This window comes from Hyalella azteca, unplaced genomic scaffold, assembly GCF_000764305.2.
Source record: "Hyalella azteca isolate HAZT.00-mixed unplaced genomic scaffold, Hazt_2.0.2 contig12309, whole genome shotgun sequence".
Lineage (NCBI taxonomy): Eukaryota > Metazoa > Arthropoda > Malacostraca > Amphipoda > Hyalellidae > Hyalella > Hyalella azteca.
Window position 1 is genome coordinate 1,367 of NW_025942269.1, and position 20,085 is coordinate 21,451.

The 20,085-nt window shown below is 41.8% G+C and overlaps 2 protein-coding genes across 2 annotated transcripts; both read right to left on the reverse strand.

The window, feature by feature from the left end:
• Positions 1 to 447: 447 nt before the first annotated feature.
• LOC108665568 (heat shock 70 kDa protein 1-like) lies at positions 448 to 2,177 on the reverse strand. Its single transcript, XM_018152341.1, has 2 exons — positions 937 to 2,177; positions 448 to 466 (listed from the first exon to the last, which is right to left on the reverse strand). Exons 1-2 carry the CDS (start codon positions 2,175 to 2,177, stop codon positions 448 to 450), a joined length of 1,260 nt encoding a protein of 419 aa, XP_018007830.1.
• A 12,470-nt stretch (positions 2,178 to 14,647) lies between these two features.
• On the reverse strand, positions 14,648 to 19,407 carry LOC108665574 (heat shock 70 kDa protein 1-like). Its single transcript, XM_018152346.2, has 2 exons — positions 19,284 to 19,407; positions 14,648 to 18,156 (listed from the first exon to the last, which is right to left on the reverse strand). Exon 2 carries the CDS (start codon positions 18,150 to 18,152, stop codon positions 15,873 to 15,875), a length of 2,280 nt encoding a protein of 759 aa, XP_018007835.1. The 5' UTR covers positions 18,153 to 18,156; positions 19,284 to 19,407; the 3' UTR covers positions 14,648 to 15,872.
• Positions 19,408 to 20,085: the final 678 nt, after the last annotated feature.

Here is a 20,085-nt window from a genome sequence, read left to right on the forward strand (position 1 = left end):
TGATGTGCAGCATTACTGGGGTGATGTGCAGCATTACTGGGGTGATGTGCAGCATTACTGGGGTGATGTGCAGCATTACTGGGGTGAAGTGCAGCATTACTAGGGTGATGTGCAGCATTACTGGGGTGATTTGCAACAATACTGGGGTGATATTCAAAATGACCAGAGTGGTGTGTAGCATCAACAGGGTAATGTGCAACGTTGCTAGGGTGCTGTTCAGCTTGAACAAGACGGTGTGCAGCATCAGAAACATGACCTTGGTTATGTAAAGCATCACCACGGCGATGTGGTGTGTTAACAAGGCGATTCGCATCATCATCAAGGTGATCTGATTTGATCTTTGTGGGTTGATGAGGCAGCGCCTTGCTGTCAACTTCAATATCGATTTTGTGCTCCAAATCTTTTTTCTTCTCACTGCATTGCTGCTTCGTTGCTTCTGGAGTATCTTCAAGCCAGATCAAAATTTCTGCACACAACTTGAAAGCAGCAGAATCATGTCCGAACTTCTCTCTGAGCTTTTCCTTTTGGTCGACGCAGAAAGTTTCAAGATCATTGATGGCATTTTCATTTTCTTTAAATTTTGCTTCATCATCCAGGAACGCTTCATGATGAGTCAAACAAGTTTTTGCGCGCTTTTTGTCCGATAATAGCCCCCTAATAGGTAAATGGCTTGTTTTCCCGCTAGAAATTACTTCAATTTTAACAATTCCACTTTCATCGATCGTAAATAAAAGTCCGCCAGATGGAGGAGAACGGCCGAGCTGTCCTGCTCCTATTGTCGTCAGTACAAAGGTTTCAACTCTTTTGTCATCAATCTCTGATATATTTTCATAAAGGCTCATCCCTTTATCATATATGTGTTTCCAGATGTCATTTGAAGTTTGGAAATTGAATTCGCCCGGAATACTTGCTCCAGTTTCAACAATTTTCCCTGACTCCGCATCCGCCTCGAACCAGACACGTCTGGACAACACCTCCTGCACCTCGCGTGGCGTTGAGCAGCACAACTCGGCAGCTCGGAGGGCAGCGCCACAGGCAACAGCCTCGTCTTTATTGAGCGAGTGATCCAGAGGTTTTCTTAATGTTTTGGCAATGAGACTTTCTACAGTAGGAATACGCGTTGAGCCTCCCACCAACACAATTGTTCGAACTTTCACCCAATTTTTTAATTTTGCCCATCGACGCAACGCATTTCCGAGGATTTCAAACTGGCTCTGGCAAGACTCTTCCATTTCTTGCCGGGAAAACGTAGTTGTGAAGTCGATGCCGTGAGATAATGAGTCCACTTGCAATACGTAAGAGGTAAGAAGCGTCAGATTGAACTTCAACTTCTCCATGGCGGTTCTCAACCTCACCAAGGCTCCAGGGGACTCTTCGAAACTTTTTCCGTGTTTTTCTTGAAATTTTGTGACAATGGCTCGCATCATGCAGAAGTCGATACGGTTTCCACTTACCGCTAATCCTCCATAAGCTTCTAGAACTTTAACAGTCCCGTTATCAATGGAAAGTATGGCAAAGCTGAGTGAACTAGCACCGAAATCGACGACAGCAACGCAATCTTTTTCCCTGGGGTGCTGGTCCCAGTAAGCGATTGCAGCGGCGGTGGTCGAGTTGATCAGCGTGACATTCTTAAGGCCGGCGATGCGGGCCGCATCGAGAGTGGCTTGTCGCTGCGCGTTGCTGAAATTTACGGGGACGGTAATGACGGCGTTTGTGACCGGACTTCCTATATCGTCTTCTGCCACAGATTTCATCTTGGCGATAAGTAAGGCAGTTATTTCTTCCGCATGTAACATCAACTCCTTATTCCTGTACTCGATTTTGAAGGCGGCTGAGCCTTTCTCGGTTATTAAAAATTCGGGAAGGAGATTCATCATAAATATTTCGCCAGTCCGAACCTCATTTCCAGTTATGTATGCCAATTCATTTTTCTGGATCTTCTTGCAGCTCCTGCCGATGACGGTCTTGACGCCATAAAAAGTGTTCTCTGGGCTGAGCGCCGCCTGGTCCCTAACATCGCTGCCCACGAGGCTGCGGGAGTCGGTGAAGGCAACAAAACTCGGAGTGGTCTTATCGCCGTGAGCGTTTGGCAACACCGTCACCGCTCCAGCGCGCACGCTGGCAACACAGCACTTGCCTGCGCCCAGGTCCAGCCCGATGCTGACCGCGCCTGACATCTTCCTGCAAGGTAATTAGTTTAGTGGCCAAATGTCAACTAGCGCTTTAGCTATTTAGCTTACACCTCCGAATGTCAAGATGAACATCACAAAATAGGTGGACGGTATCAGAGATCGAAAGTTTCTTAAATCATAAAATCCTTCATCATCTAGACAGGGCGGAAGGTTTCAAGTGTTCAGCCCGCTGTAGCTGGCGCGAAAGAAGCAGCGTTAGCATCTCAAAGAGACGAAGTGACAAGTAAGGAGGGGCAGGTGAAAAGCAACAGAAACGTAGACACTCGTACAAGAGTTCGCTAACACGGGACGTCGGCCGCCCGCACTAGAGAGGCAGAGAAGGGAAATGTAAGGAATTCTCCCTAAATAATTACTTAATGTAAGGAATCCTCCCTACATAATGACAACCCCACAACTGAGACCTGCAGTCAGAGAGGATACAAAAGACAAGGTTGAGATTCGGGTGCAAAATAGCGACATTATGAACAACAATTAATTGGAATCAACTGTAACATCCCCAGAGCCCAACACGTACCGGCGTTTCCCGTTTAAGGGGACCGGCTACCCTAAAATTTTCAATTTCGGCGTTTTCCGGTTTTTGTGCTCATCTTAAAGCTTACTTTCTGACGCATCGAACGGTACCAGAATAATCTCTCTACGTCGAAAAATGATTTCGTGACAGCTCCCCAAAGGAGAGCTTTTGTTTTGAGGCCACTTCAGTAAAGTCTATGGGATTAATTCGAAGGCTGGACACACTAAAAAGGAACGTCTGACGTAAAGCGGCCAATTATGGCATTATCTGGTGCTTATACTTATCTTAAAGCTTACTTTCTGACGCGTGTAACGGTACCATAATCATCTTTCTACGTGCATTTTTACATACACAACGCACCGTGGAACAGGGGGCGGTACTGGGCGGCCTTCAGTAATCCCTATGGGAGTAATTCGAAGGCGGGACTATAAATACAGCCTGCTGTCGCCAAAGCAGTTAGTGCCCATCATGACAGCGAGGTGAAAGGTGTGCAGCCAGTTGTTCTATGCCTTCCTGACTTGGTTTGAGGCTTAGTTACGGTATCTAGGCTACGTTACGACTCTTTTACGTCGTTTTACGTGCCGCGCGCCAGTTTTTTGGGCGTGGTGAAAACCTCCTATTGCTCTCACGGCAAACCTATATCCTCCTACAGTTTTCAAGCTACAGCAATGAGACATATACCATTCGATTCGTAAAGACCATACCAATCGATTTGAACATCACTTTTTTGAATTTTCGTCTGGTTCGTTTTTTATATGGGGGAGAAGGGGGGGAAGAGGGGGAAAAATGAGAAAAATGGGAAAAACGCGCATAAAAAAACTATGGGGAAAATGAAAAAAAAACATGTTTGAATCGATAGGTATGGTCTTTACGAATCGAATGATACATGCCTCGATGTTGAAGGATGATCTTTGTAGAAGGAGATAGATTTTCTTAAGTACCCGTTTTTAGCCGTTTTCTATGAATTTCACATTTTCTATCAATTTTTTCGCAAAATTTATGGAAGAAAAATGTTATTTTTTACATTTTACGTATGTATGTGAAGTTTCATGATGATCGGATAATAACTAGAAGTTTTTCCGGAGGGTAGCCGGTCCCTTTAATTTCATGAGTGTTACTTTTTTCATTTGTCATTGAAACAAATGATTTCATTTCGAACAAAAAGATGAAAAAAATGAAATTCGCAGCGCACAGTGTATAATAGGCACGAATTAATAAGTCCGATATTCACACAAATGAATGGTTGCCGAACCATTGTTGCGTAAACCAGCATTGTGAGCACAATTGTTGCTTTGAGTGAAAAAACAATACATTTTATATTGTAATAGTACATGCAACATTGCACCAATACATGTAACTGGATACTAACTCTATCTTAACCAGCGTAAAACTTAAAGGCACCATTTTTGAAAGGAACTGAAGGGTCTCTTGCAACCTGATTTTCCAGGTATCGAGAAACAGCCGATTTTAATTACATTTTTCGTGGAAAAAGCGCCAAATGGAAATAAAAATACGAGGAAAACAATTTTACAATGAAGATTGATGGTGACACTATTAAGGCGTATTGGCTAAAAAGTGAACCGATTATTTATTTGTTGTTCAGTTTGGTCTTGAAGCATTGAATGATCTTGCTCATGATAATCTTCTAACGCGTTGATCTTATAGAAATGTGAGATCGAATAATTCAACAAAAGAATATTTTATTCAAGTAAAGCGTAAAACTGCGTTTGTTTATCAAAATTTTCATCTTCTCAATTATTATCAAAAACTTTGCAATAATGGAAGTTACGTATCGAACTAACAATCGTTTTGAAGCTGAAGACCATTGACAAAGTATTCAGATTCAGAAGTAATTCTACTCACATTTTTGAGCAAATTATCGCCTCGAACTAATGCATTGGGCTTTCGGTACGATGCTTGCACCAGCTGACTGCACCATAACCTCACACGTCAGTCATATTCTTAGCACTGATACTGGCTATCACCTGAACACGTCGCCTCCTACGACTGCAAACGAAGCTCGATATGTCGACACAAAACAGCCTATCATCTTGTAACTAATACTCTTATAGACATAATATCATTGTAAGGTTTGTTCGGTTCGAGGAATTTGAATACACAACTTTTCTTGAACTTCTTATCAAATTCGGTTTGTGTGAAACCAAGCAATAGTTTATTAATTGCATATAAAAATGATATTGCACATGAGTAGACGAGTAAAATGCTTTAATTCGAGCACGATCACACTATATCTAAACACGCTTGCAAATATTCAGAACATAATTTCTAATTAAAACACGTACCAAATGTTTTCTTCAGTTAGGTAATTTGAGAGCCAGCATAGAACTAAAAACAAATACGTGGATTAAAATGAGATATAACTGAGTTGTGCACGACATACACGCACCGTAAGAACGATTGCACCCAAAAATTTACGCTTACATTACCCGCGTACATGTGCTGACTGGGCCATTGAACGCCCAACCAAGACAGTGAAGAGATGCAAATTGTTGTCCCCACTTACCATCCACCGTTGACAACGTCTTAACAAGGCCAGGCGAGTTCATGCCTACTAGAACGCTAACGTCGACGTTCACGAAAGCGAATGGTACATCTTGCAAATCGGCAGATTCTCGACATCTCCCTAATTAGGAATATCGTGTTTAGAAAGAAAGCTAGTTGATGAAGGCTTCGTAAATAAAATTTGAATTGACCTTAATTTGCTACTATCTATAGGGGAAATCGCCAAATTCATCAAAATTTCAGTCTCTAGTTCCTTCTTTTGCGTTTACCATGGTGCTCAATAGGACTTTGGTGGGACGAGTACAGGCACCCAAACTGTTCTATAATATCTTCTCCTATCCAGCTATCTGACGAGTGACAGTCAAGAGCATCGTTCACGGTGACGAATTCCTCATTGCCGATCCTAATTTTTACGACAATGATTGGGCAGAAAAAAAATTAGTAGTCTTACCCGCCCCATCGACGTAATTTGATATGGGAAGATGATTTTATTATAAGAGATCTTATAAGAATTATAATCATTATTATAAGATCGCTCCATGATATGGGAAGATCAATTATAATGCTCCGACGTCCTCGCCTTTTTTCTTAGGCCAATTATTAGGACGTTTCAAGTAGGCATGTGCGATCATGAATTCATTTCCAAATTCTTCTCGTAGCAAGGTTCTGACCTGCAGCGGGTAAGCAACTTCGGGACTGCACCCTGCGTGTAAAAGTTGCATTATTAATGCAACTTTTAACCAGCTTCTGAACTTCGCCCGTTGTAAACTGTTCTAACTAAACCAGTCTGTACAAAAGATCGAAAATCTCGTTTCGATTATTTTATCGAACTATCGCAGAAACTCGTTGAACCTTGTCACGTCAGAACCGCCAAAGACTTCCAAATCACACCTGGGCAACAAGTTTTGTCGCTGGTAATAATCAAATTGCTCGAGATCTCGTTCTGCCTCATTAGAACCAGAAGAAGCAAGTGACTTAGTGCAGCGCGAAAAGAGACTTTCGGAATTCGTGCCGCTACGCCACGATTAGATCCAGCAACTTCAGTTATGAATGTACTGATGAACAGCGACCAAATAAGGAACAGCTATATATTTTATCGAGTTCAGTCTCTAACACCTCGTTCTCAATTTCGGCGCGTTCAACCTCAAATCTTCTCTTCAAGTCCTCCAATGTTGCCTGCTCGCGCCTTAGGGTCAATTCCTCACACCCTAGAGCTTTCGTCTTTTCGAAGAGTTGTCTATCGGCGATGGTCTCAATCCTTTTTATGCCAGGCGAATTCGTCCTGGGGCCGTATTATCAAAACTTCGTAAGTACGCAAAATCGACTTACGAGTGGCGTAAGTGCTGACTTGATGACGTGACTCTAGAGGTGGTATTATCAAAACATTTGCGCGGGAAGATACGTAACGTAACTGTACGCCTGCTCGGAGATGTCGTAAGTGAAGTTCCCCACAAGTTTAGAGTGTCTGCTGAAGCGATAGGAAACTATTGATTTACTAGAAAGTAGCAACACCTTGACTTGTGATAGAATTTTGTCAATAATCCGACAGCGCGGATTATACACGCATAGAATGATGGCTCTACTTGTAATATCTCCACTACTTGATCGTGCAACATTTGCACGATCAAAATATGTGATCGTGCTAAACAGTGCTATTGGAAAAAAAATCAATTGAGTTAATGCCAGGAGCTGATTTTGTTTTCCTTTTACGTTATATTTTACAAGCAAATGCATATTACGTTATATTTTACAAGCGCGAAAGCAAAGCTTTCGCGCCCAACTCTCATCATTCATTCCTTCTAGTCGGTATTTTTTATCTCTGCCAACCATAATTTTTTGCTCCGTACACAGATTTCTTCTTCAACCAGCGCTGTTTATTAAAAAGAGTTCACAACTATTTTAGAACGGCTTTTTCTGGGCCAACAAGGAGTTATACCGACAGACAGCATTCGATAGTCGATACCATCGAAGGCATCGATTCCCGCCATCGAAGTTCACAGAATGTAAACAAATCCAAAGCCTCTGATTGGTCAGTTGGCCAGATGGTTTTGATACTACGCTTTTAGCTAAGTCTTACGTACGAATGTTTTGATAATGCCAAAATTAGGGTGTACTTACGTAACACGTAACTTTTTTGTCGGAAGTACAAAAAGTTGCGAAGTTTTGATAATACGGCCCCTGATGACGAACTAGAGGCAGACGAACGATATGAGTGGGGAAAAGACCGTGACGCTGGTCTGTGTTCGACATCAATTTACGATGAGAAGTGATGAGTTCTTGATTCGTAATCGAAAAGAATTTATTAGTTATTTGTGAGGATTAACTCACTCGATAAACTCCTGGCTGTCGCAGGATTCGGCTGTTCAGCAACTCTTCGATCTCATTATCCTTTCTCGTCGCAGCGCCAAGCTTGTCTGACGGAAGAGTGACGTCACAAACAGGGTGGAGTAAGAAGCATTGTTGGCTCTTTTGACTTCGAAATCCTGACGTACTTCTATGTGAAACTGTAAGGTAGGTTCGCTTGGAGGGATTTGAATACGCGAGTTTTCTCGAACTTGTTAAAATCGGTTGCTGTCCCTCGACCCCAAACAAACCCCAATCACCCACAACCGACCAAATCATGCGCAAGCGCATGCGCCTTGTCATCTCCTATTTTTTTCCATTTCTCCCTCTTTCTGGCCGCTCAGCGCCACCTCTTGTTGTTCTCTTCCACTCTTTCCTAGTGACACCGCAATAACAACAACAACAACAATGCGTGCCACTGTGAAACAATTCGAAGATCACAACAGTAGTAAAATATTTCATTACTTGCATACATATAAAAATTGTATTGCACAAGAGTAGACGAGTAAAATGCTTAAATTCGAACACGATCACACAAGGTCTAAAAACGCATGCAAATATTCAGAACATAATTCCTAATTAAAACACGTACCAAATATTTTCTTCAGCTAGGTAAGTCGAAAGCCAGCATAGAACTAAAAACAAATACGTGGATTAAAATAAGCTATAACTGAGTTGTGAACGACATACACGCACCATAAGAACGATTTAGCTGAAAAATGAACGCTAAAGGATTTAAATTCAACAATCATCAAATAGAAGAATATATTGGGAAAACGTAATTTTACCTCCAACGAGCTAACTCCGTTCATTAACTGCTATTCATCGAAACCTAACGATATGTCACATGGAGGTTAATATGGTTAGCGTTAGAAATTTAAAAGCGAAGAAAACACCACAAAAATTTAGCATATCTCTTTTGAAAACGTTTCGGAGACCAGCTCCATCGTCAGTTCGATAAATCTAGAACACAGATAAAGGTAGAAAATTAGTTTGGAGTTAATAAAAAACACAGAAGTTAAAAACCTAAATTTACAGACAAAGGGCAGAATAATAAAGTAAGTACCTATCTATTCACAATTTCTAATGGATAAGAACTATAGGCTGCATTTAAACTAGGCCTCTCTTTAAAAATATACAATGATTCCAAAATACGCAGATCGGAAGCCCCAGAACTATAAGCTAAAACCTTAAAGTCTGTGTCGGACACTGGAACGTTGCACTGTTCGGCGTGAGTGCGCACAGCCGAATGAGGAGGGCGCGATAGTAACTACCCAGCCCTATAACTCCTCCCTCTATGCTCAGCGACCCGAGTGTAGAAGTTGCGTGCCGTCATCCCGACGTACGCAGATGCGCATCGTGCACAACTAAATTTATAAACTAGGGACGATCGCATATGAGAAGGAAGGAAATCTTTGTACCTAAAAAAGAACCTATTTTGAAATTATTCACCAGTAAGATACGAAGATTAATGTCCGGGAAGTATTTCATAAACAAAACTTTTAATTCTCTTGACATAACTTCGGACGCATGGCCGAAGTATGGAAGAGAACAGTAAACAACGCTTCTACTATCAGGCTCTGGTTAGCGTTACTGATGTAACTCGACTGATGACGTAACGCGACTAATGTAACGCGACTGATGTAACTGATGTAATTTCGCGTTACTGACTGATGTAACGCTACTGATGTAACGCGACTGGAACGCGAAGTTTGCGTTGCCCACGAAGCCGGATTGCATTGAACTTCGCTTACCATTAATTTTTTTCATTGCAATCTACATATTTCGATTTCCGAGGCATGAAAGATTCAAATCAGACAACAGTAAACAGTTAAATAATTTTAGAAATAACAATAACATTGTTCAACTGTGTAGAGCATCAACTACCTTTCACTCTCCGTTTTTCCCCCTCACACTACACTTCACTCTCCGTATTCCCCCCTCACACTACCCTCCTTGTCGCGTATGGTTGTGTATCGCGTATCTCACCATATCTCACCTGGGCTCAGGCAAGTGCTGTGTTGCCAGCTGGAGCGGTGACGGTGTTTTTTCAAACGCTCACGGCGACAAGACCACTCCGAGTTTTGTTGCCTTCACCGACTCCCGCAGCCTCGTGGGCAGCGATGCCAGGGACCAGGCGGTGCTCAACCCAACCAACACCGTCTATGGCGTCAAGACCGTCATATATAGGCAGGAGCTTCAACCGAAATCAGGAAATAGAATCGGCCCATTCAGACGGGAAAACGATTTGGAGCAAGTTTCATTTGTAGTGAAGAGCTGCTAGCCTGCGTGTGAAGAGCTGCTAGCCTGCGTGTAAAGGACTGCTAGCCTGCATGTAAAAGCTGCTAGCCTGCTTGTAAAGAGCTGCTAGCCTGCTTGTGAAGATCTGCTAGCCTGCGTGTGAAGAGCTGCTAGCCTGCGTATGAAGAGCTGCTAGCCTGCGTGTAAAAAGCTGCTAGCCTGCTTGTAAGAGCTGCTAGCCTGCGTGTAAAGAGCTGCTAGCCTACGTGTAAAAAGCTGCTAGCCTGCTTGAAAAGAGCTGCTAGCCTACGTGTAAAGAGCTGCCAGCCTGCTTGCTTGTAAAGAGCTGATAGCCTGCGTGTAAAGAGCTGCCAGCCTGCTTGCTTGTAAAGAGCTGCTAGCCTACGTGTAAAGAGCTGCCAGCCTGCTTGCTTGTAAAGAGCTGCTAGCCTGCGTGTAAAGAGCTGCTAGCCTGCGTGCAAAGAGCTGCTAGCCTGCTTGAAAAGAGCTGCTAGCCTGCGTGTAAAAAGCTTCTAGTACACGTGTAAAGAGCTTCTAGACTATAAATACCTAATATAGAGTTGACTAAGTTTTCAAATGAGGAATTCATACACATGCATCCGATTTCAATTAATGATTTTCTCTAATTGCTTGAAAACGAAAGTTCATTATCTTAAGTTATTGCCTTTTGGAAGAAATTGCTCTAGGTTGCACGAATTTCAAATTCATTTAATTTTTTTCTCGTTCAATATCTTTTTCTTGAATCCACGTGGATGGAACTAAACCCACGTAGATAAAACTGAACCCATGTAGATCGAACTGAACCTACGTAGATCGAACTGAGCCCTCAGGAGTTTTGAAGAGAGCGAAATTTCAAAACTTAAAAATATGGAATACGCTCCATAACTCAGCCACGCACTCATTTTTAACTCCTTCCTCTAATTATGGGTGAAGGCCCCATCTATTTGATGCCATCTATCAGATGCAGGTTCGTTCTACTTCAATTAGGATTGTGGAATCACCGCTCGAACTAGTTGGTGAGGAGAACTTCTGTTCCTGAATCACATTTTTTAATATTTGGTTAACGTTTTTAAATTTCTTTAAGTACAGCACCGCTCCATCACTTCTAGGTGCGGTTATGCATCGGCTAGCCATGAATTACGACTCGAAGAGCTAAAAAAATTCCGTCCATTTTCAATTCAGTGATAAATTTTGACCATTATAACTGAGTCCAAATATTAAAATTAGATGAAAAATCAGTGAACGCAACAATCGACGGCGTAAGGCGATCGCCTTGTTCGTTTACTATGATCTCCACGCGCCCGTTGATAACGACCCCCACGCACGAATTGCTCGTGCCCAAGTCGATGCCAATCGCGTAGTCTTGTTTCGCCGCCACCTTGAATTTCGCTTAGACGGCCGGGTCAATCTGAAATTATGGCTGGTTTTTTAATTAAAAATGTTCTCAGGAGGGATATTTCTGAAAAATTTGTATGTGAACATGCTAACTAGCCTTGTTCGTACTGTGGGTACACTCGTCATAGAGCGATAAGATAGGATATAGCATGCACATATTCCACCGACTCCAACCTAGCTCAACTCAAACTCAACCTAAAATAAAATTATTTAACAAAATATTTCGCTTCGATATTTATGCACCACTTAGAATTAGACTGAAGACAATATCTTCCACTTCTTTGATAATAAATGTTGATACTGCAAATAATGTCAACGAGATATTATCCAGGTAGTCAAACGAATAATTTCAGTATGAAATAATGCTAGTAAACATTCAGTATGAAATAATGGTAGTGAATTACCATCGAAAATTCATTTATTTGTCGACTTATAGCATACAATTTTTTTCTATGAAAAATCTTGAAATTCAGTTAAGAAAGCCGTGTCGGGAACGAATATTGATATAATATAATAGCGGTGTAAGCGTTCCTCAGGCAGTTAAACCGTCGCTAATTCAGACCATCGCAGAACATTCACAGCTAGTTGCGGGTCTCGAACACTCAACTCTGCTTCAATTTTGCGTTGCTCAGCCGCCCAGCTACCTGGCCAGAACTGTTGCAGGTAGCTGGGATCGAAGGCAATCTGGGATCGATTACTGGCAGAGCAGTGATCCTTCAGCTAGAATCTCTGCTAAAATCCTGAAACTCTAAGCTGTAACCACGGGGCCACCCTGCCCTGTTAAATGTTAATGATGAAGAAAAATACAATTATATAAAAAACCTGAGATCACAAATGACACGCATTCTTGTCAAGCAACCTTGCACGAATGGCACGATTCGATTACCCCAACAAAATTCGGGGACCGCTTAGGCTTCGGCCGAATAGTCGCTACACTCGGCTCAAAGTTATTGTGGGTCTGCTTGGCCACCTGATCAAAACGAGTTTCTGGTCAGAATCCTTTTCCCGACTTTATATAGTCGCCTGAGAGCATGACAAGTGTCGGCCGTGCCGAGTCATACCGAGCTTGCAAGCTGTCCAGAGGCTGCCCTTCGAACCTCGTGCCGAAGCGGACAAGAAAAGCTTATTTACGTGCTCCCCTAGTCCTAGGCTGCCCTAATTCAGGGTGGCGCACTGCTCAAAATTTTGTTAGTGTTGAGGAGCCAAGGTTCATATCTCCATAAATGCATTATCTCTAATAAATTATTGTCCCGGCACTATAACCTTCACTTTTGAAGGAAATATCCTACAAACAATGATGTCATAACTACAATACACATGTAGATGATGTAGTATTCAACAGCGTAATTTGTTATTTATACATCGGTAACTATCCATTTGATGATGTGTAGCATTCATTGTTCAATTCAAAGTTGAACTCGTTTACAGCAACTATATATATACACTGTACAGTACAGCACAACTATACTTACAGCACGACCGTAGGTCGTCTGTAGTGTATACATTTTCCCTTGTTTTAAATACAAAATCCAATTTCTAATTCTAATAATAACGTGTTATTTCGCCAATAGTTGATAATTGCGAATCTGTTAAAAAATCAGCTTTGTTGCACTAGTCTCAAACTGTAATCTAAACTAAAGAAAATCTCATCTTCAGCTCATATAGTTAGTAATAACAACCCTAAAAGCGATCGTGATCATGTTAATTGAAAAAAACCAACTCACAAAAATTTTTTTATAATATATCAAAGTTACAGAATAAAATAAAATCAGAACTAAGGCTCTTACCAGCTAAAGTTACGTGAAGAGAAAGAAAAACTTAGTTTTTCCTGATATCGAGCATTTGTTGAACTCGACCATTTCACGAAAATGTTCGATGCATAGCAGGAGAAGAAGTTTTTTTCAATTTTCAATCCTTAAATTTTATTGAAGTTGCACTTAAAAAATTTTGAACCATGAATGAAATGTGGACGACTCAGTAGCTCGCCAGGCCTGATCTGACGCCCATACCAGAACTAGGTGCTGAAAATTCCTCCAGTTTTATTTCTGCGTAAACTCAAGGGCACTGAGAAAAAATATTGTTGTTACATGCGATGCATTCGGAAGATATATCAAGAATGACGATTTGAAGGAACATTTTCCCAATAAATGTTCCCGGGTCAACAGTACCGAGTACATTCGGTAAACGGATGGGTCATTGTGTCCAAATAGTGACAAACTTTCTTACTCCCAGTACAAGCAGTGAGTGGACGTAGCACTGATACAGTTACTGAAATTTTTTACTCAAATTTCATTTGAATGCTTTTGTTTGACGCCTTCTGTACAAACTATTTAATCAGTTTGAAATAACGAAATAGCAGTTAGGTAAATTAATTCGATAAAAGAGCATTCAGATCGCTTGCCAGTTTAGATTCAAGCATTGTTCTGTAAAAAAATTGTGAAAGGCGAGGTGTTCGGTCTACAAAACAAGCAGCTGAATAATTATTCGAAAATGTAAAGTCAATTAAACACTATTTATCGATTATTAATTTATTCATACAAAAACTATGGTATTCACAATGATGTCCAGCAAGATAACTAACATAAGGAAAAAGCAGAAAAAATTGCAGAAACCATTGGTTCCTTTAATCTTAGGCCGAGTTCACGCCATATACTGCCGGGCGCGTGCCAGGCATAAGCCAGTCACGGTCCAGTCCAGGGTTGCCAAATGGCCAAGTCCGCAAACAAAAAAAGGCCAAAAATGCCAGTAACTCAATATATGCTAGAATATTTGTAGGTTCCGGTGTAAAAATTCCATTTCTTTCGTTGCAGTTTTTAAAATTTAAATAGGAATTACCCATATCATAAATTTTAACCGGGCAACGCAATTGAAAAAAAACTAAATCGTGGAATTTGCTGGCAAAAAGACCGTCTGCATGGCAATCCTGGTCCAGTCCAATATTAATAAATACAGTTCTGTAAAAGAATTCACACCAGCCGTGCAAGGCACCTGCCAAGCCCATGGCGTAAAGGCTTCTATGGAAATGCATTATAGAATATTGGAATGGACCCTGACTGGCACTGGTCCGGTAGTATGGCGTAAACCCAGCCTAAGGCTACGCCCAGACTAGAAGCGTTGACGCTGACGCAGGTTTACACTTCAAGCAAAGCAGCGCTGCGCTGCGCGTCAAGTGATAGTGGTCACAGTAAACGCTGAACCGCTCAGCATACGGCCAGCCAGTGCGCATAAATGAATGTCAGCAAGATATTAGCAGAAGTTTTATTAGATAGAGGTTTTCCTGAGAAATAGATAAATTTATACATCACATATATACACCATGGCACACCAGGCGCTATTCAACAAAGTCCACATTAGCAGGTGAGCAAGTCTCCCACTTAATATGGGTTATCAGATTACGGGTTGTTGGAAATGAAAGAAAAAACATTTGCTTCGCATTGGATTGTTACAACCACTGATATTAAAATTTTGATACATTCCTTCCGTTTCTTTCATACATGAAATATTCATAGTAAAGGAATCTAGCGCCTATGGGACCACACATTAGTCCAAATGTTCGATTCACAACGAATGGAACACCAGGAATAGGATTTAATTCTTGCACCAAATAAGGAAAAAAAATTCTCAGGACAGGACGGTATTGCCGAGTTTATACATACGCCTACAGCCCTACATACATATCAGGTATAATAATAACCGTAAGAATATTTAATACACGAGCCAATTCATTTCAACTCTTTAGTCTTTCTTGAAGACTAAGCTCTGATGCGTGGCGCACAGTGAATATACCTTTAGGAACGCGCGATTACATAGAACTTGTGACACAGAAGACCTCCTGAGGGGCTTTTTTGCCCAAGTATCAGTTTTGACACAGTTGATATGCGGTACAAAAGTGAAGCTAATGACATTATTATTATCATCACTTGACCTCATTTTACTGAAGTGAAATATTAGTTTATACATATTTATCGTTATTCATAGTTCACCCGAGGTGTCATGAATACAATACAAGAACTCTCCGATAAATTGTGGAAGTCGCGCAGCGATGAGTATAAAATGACGATTAAGTATAAGAATTTATTCCATCTACGGTACAATAACACTAGAATGCGTTTAAAGGTATCCAGTCAATCATGGTGTTTCATAAACTATCCATGAGCAGTGCAATATGGCCAGATGGTACCATCAAGTTCAAAGTTTAGAAACGCATTTTTCGTGCAATTTTAAGAATGAATGCAGATTTTGAACAACGAAACTATGTAGGTATCAAGAACTTTGTAACATTGGGCATAACAGCTTAACATTATTATCAGAATTTCGTTTCTTGGGGAGATCCAACCTATGACCATGTCGACCCCACGCCGAAGCAAACCTTGCTCCTTTCTATTATTCAAGCTGCTATCTTCACTTACGCGGTCACTGCAGTTGTCGAGATTCAAGTCTCGTTTAATATCTTAGAATCTCCTTCAGCTTTTCGTTTTCCCGTGTGCCGACCTTGCCCAACACCAGCTTTGTTTCGTTCCTTTGATCGTTGATTTTGCATCTTTTTCGAGACTGCAGCAGTATTTTTATAAACAATAACTGGGGTATTTTGCAGTTTGCATTCAGCCGCAGCTTTAGGAAAAGTTTTGATATCACCCATGTCATTTCTAACTGAAGTTCGGAGAAAAGGAAGGGTTATAATCACTTAGAAGGTTTTCGGAACGACAGTCGAGTTGGGTATGTAGATCTCTTTCCTGGATACAGGTTTCACTGCAACTTTGTCCACTAGAGATTTTATCACAGAATGATCCAGGTTGCTGAAATTGATCTTTAATTGCTGACGAGACTGCATTACAATTAATAGATGTCGTCTCACCCGAAGTTCGCGACGGTGTGGGTGCAGGAACTGGTACTGGAGTCGGACCAGACCGATGCGGTTGACTACGCCCTAGCTCATGCAGTGTTGGTTCGCTTGGAAGATTGTGTTCTTCGTATTTCACTCTGGTATCAGTCAAACTAGTGGGTCGCCCCCGGTCTTTGGTAAGCGGTTGTGCAAGTGCACGGTTGCTCGTGTAAGTATCAGTACTATCTAATTGGCATGCCTCTTGTTCAGCGGGTTCAGTTGGCAGATTCTTGCAGTTGAATACAGAATATATTTTGTTCGCTAAATCAATTCTTTTCTGATCGCATTCTTGCTTCGTTGCCTCCGGCGTATTTTCAAGCCAAGTCAAAATTTCTTTACACAATTTGAAGGCAGCAGAATCATGTCCGAACTTCTCGCCGAGCTTTTCCAGTTGGTAGAGGCAGAAAGTTTCAAGATCGTTGATGGCATTTTCATTTTCTTTCAATTTTGCTTCATCATCCAGAAACATCTTATGATTACCCAAACAAATTTTTGCGCGTTTCTTGTCCGATAATAGGCCCCCAATAGGTATGTCGCGTGCCTTCCCACAAGAAATTAGTTCAATTCTAACAATTCCACTTTCATCGATCGTAAATAGAAGTGCACCCGAGGAAGGTGAACGGCCGAGCTGTCCTGCTCCTATTGTCGTCAGTGCGATGGTTCTAACTATTTTGTCGTCATTCTCCGATATATTTTCAAATATTCTCATCCCGTGATCATAGTTTCGTTTCCAGATGCCATTTGAAGTTGGGCGATTGAAGTCGTCCGGAACTCTTGCTCCAGTTTCAACAATTATCCCTGACTCCGCGCCGGCCTCAAAATTAATTCGCCTGGACAACACCTCCTCCACCTCGCGCGGTGTTGAGCAGCACAGCTCGGCAGCTCGGAGGGCAGCGCCACAGGCAACCGCCTCGTCTTTATTGAGCGAGTGATCCAGAGGTTTTCCTAAAGTTTCTGCTATCAGCTTTTCTACGGCAGGAATACGCGTTGAGCCTCCCACCAACACAACTGTTCGAACTGCAGCCCAATTTTTGGATTTTGCCCATCGACGCAAAACATTTCCGAGGATTTCAAACTGGCTCTTGCAAGACTCTTCCATTTCTTGCCTGGGAAACGTAGTTGTGAAGTCAATGCCGTGAGAAAGGGAGTCAACTTGCAATGCGGAAGAGGTAAGAAGAGTCAGATTGAACTTCAACTTCTCCGTGGCGGTCCTCAGTCTCACCAAGGCTCTAGGTGACTCTTCGAAAAATTTTCCGTGTTTTTCTTGAAATTTTGTGACAATGGCTCGCATCATGCAGAAGTCGATACGGTTTCCACTTACTGTTGAACCTCCATAAGCTTCCAGAACTTTAACAGTCCCGTTATCAATGGAAAGTATGGCGAGGCTTTGTGAACTGGCACCGAAATCAACGACAGCGACGCAATCTCTTTCTGTGGGGTGCTGGTCCCAGTAAGCGATGGCAGCGGCGGTGGTAGAGTTGATTAGCGTGACGTTTACAAGGCCGGCGATGCGGGCCGCGTCGAGAGTGGCTTGTCGCTGCGAGTTACTGAAATTTACGGGGACGGAAATGACTGCGTTCGTAACCGCACTTCCTAAATTATCTTCTGCTACAGATTTCATCTTGGCGATTAGTAAGGCAGTTATTTCTTCCGCATGCAACATCAACTCCTTATTTTTGTACCTGATTTTGAAGGAGGGTGAGCCTTCCTCGGTTATCGAAAATTCAGGAAGAAAATTCATCATAACTTTTTCACGAGTCCGAATCTCATTTCCGTCTATATATGCCAATTCATTATTCCGATTCTTATCAAAGCTCCTGCCGAGAACGGTCTTGACGCCATAAAAAGTGTTCTCTGGGTTGAGCGCCGCCTGGTCCCTGGCATCGCTGCCCACGAGGCTGCGGGAGTCTGTGAAGGCAACAAAACTCGGAGTGGTCTTGTCGCCGTGAGCGTTTGGCAACACAGTCACCGCTCCAGCGCGCACGCTGGCAACACAGCACTTGCCTGAGCCCAGGTCCAGGCCGATGCTGGCCCAGCCCAACATCTTCCTGCAAACCAGAAACAACAATAATATCATGCGACTTGGAGAAAACAATATTTATGAGATTAAAAAAAAAAATCCGGTAAGTTTTACCGCAGGTCGGAAGAAAGGCATACTCGTTAGAGCAGTAAAATCGGGGCATCATGTGGCACGAGAGGAGACCGATTAATTTCAACACTGGTTCAGGTTAGAACTTTAACCTGGAGAATCCCAACAAATTGGCAGTCATAATAACCTCGAGGAAGGATACTAATTACCGAATGACAGCCTTGAGGAAAGTTCATATGCCCAGCTACTTAATTAACGGGCATTAGTTTCCGCTATATGAATTAACATTATCGATAATGAACATCGTTATCGTAAAGTAGCGACTGACAAACAAGTCTCAAATTTAGTAGATGTATGAAGTAAAATTGGAGAGTAAAACACTCTTCATGAAATGTCCAAAACAAGCTGTGAATTGCAAATGTAATTATTACATTCGCGTTGAGACTGATTTGAATGTGTAACATGGATTCCCCCCCCCCCCCCCCCCCCCCGGGGAGGATCGTACTTGCGTGTCGGTCGCAACGTAGCGGGACATGTATGCTACATGAACGTTATTACAAGTCGCTAACTGCGGACCCTGAACGTTGGAGGATGATGAAAAAGTTGAAGTATAAGGGGCTAAAGATAGTATTTCACCAGTCGAGAAGTGCATATAACTCGAGAAAGAGAGAATCTCCAGCTACCTACAAACTAAAGGATTCGTCCTGACATTGAAATAATTTTCAAACTTATTTTAAGCTTGGATATTAAATTGCATCCACTGTACCCTTGATTTGTACTACTGTCAGTTCCAAAGTTCAATTTCAAGTGTTGCGAAACCTTCACCTTCTTGATAATGAAAATTGTATTTTCGAAACGCAGCATTCCAATAATATGTCATTTGGTAACCTGCTTCTCGATCCCCCGGCGCCAGCAAGAAGTTTGTTAACCTCTTTGAAAAAACAATTAAGATTAATGTAAAGCATGCTCTGGTAACAAAGCAAAGTTCAGACTTGCATATAAGAAAAGCTTCTTCCAAACTTTACCAATTTGACTCGAGAAGTGTATATATATATATATATAACCAACATTGAATCACATGCTCACAGTATGTCCGATATCAGGCTTGAAGCGTTGAAAGTTGTTAGAACTATTTACGGATAAACAAAGCAGCATAAATTCACAGTGAACACGAATCTAGAAAAGAAATCAGAGCCCAGCTATCAACTAATGTTACGTGCACCCAAAGGAAGAGAAGAGTTTCTAAACTACTTATGTTAAGTCATAGTCGCAGAAGTACGGCGACTGAAAAGAAACAGCGCGGTCAAAAGTAGGCCCGCTACAACATAATTATCGTTTGGAATTTCGTTCACAGCAACATCATACAAACGCAACACATCATGCAAATTATTTTCTTTCGTTATTTTAAATGTCACAATAAGAATTTCACCCCATGTCTATTGCTAACATTGATATGCGTAACTAAATACTTCAAAAAATTCTTTACAAATCTTTCACCCTAAAAAATAGAAAGTTACCTCAGGAGGCTATTTATCACCAGTTCGGAACCACCACTCGTATTGAAGGCTCTGGTGATTATGAGCTGCCGATTAAGTTATGAAGAAATGCAAGGTAAATTGTGTATGAATTATACTAAATGGTGAGATACCCTACAGCACCATGCGCGACAAGAAGGGCAGTGTGAAGGGGAAATACGGAGAGTGGATGGTAGTGTGAGGGGAAAGATGGAAAGTAAATGGTAGTGTATGGGGAAATATGGAAAGTGAATGGTAGTGTGAAGGGATATCAAGGAGAGAGAAGGGTAGTGCGAGTGGAAAATGCGGAGAGCGAAGGGTAGTATGAGGGGAAAATACGGCGAATGAAGGGCAGTGTGAGGAAAAAATACGGA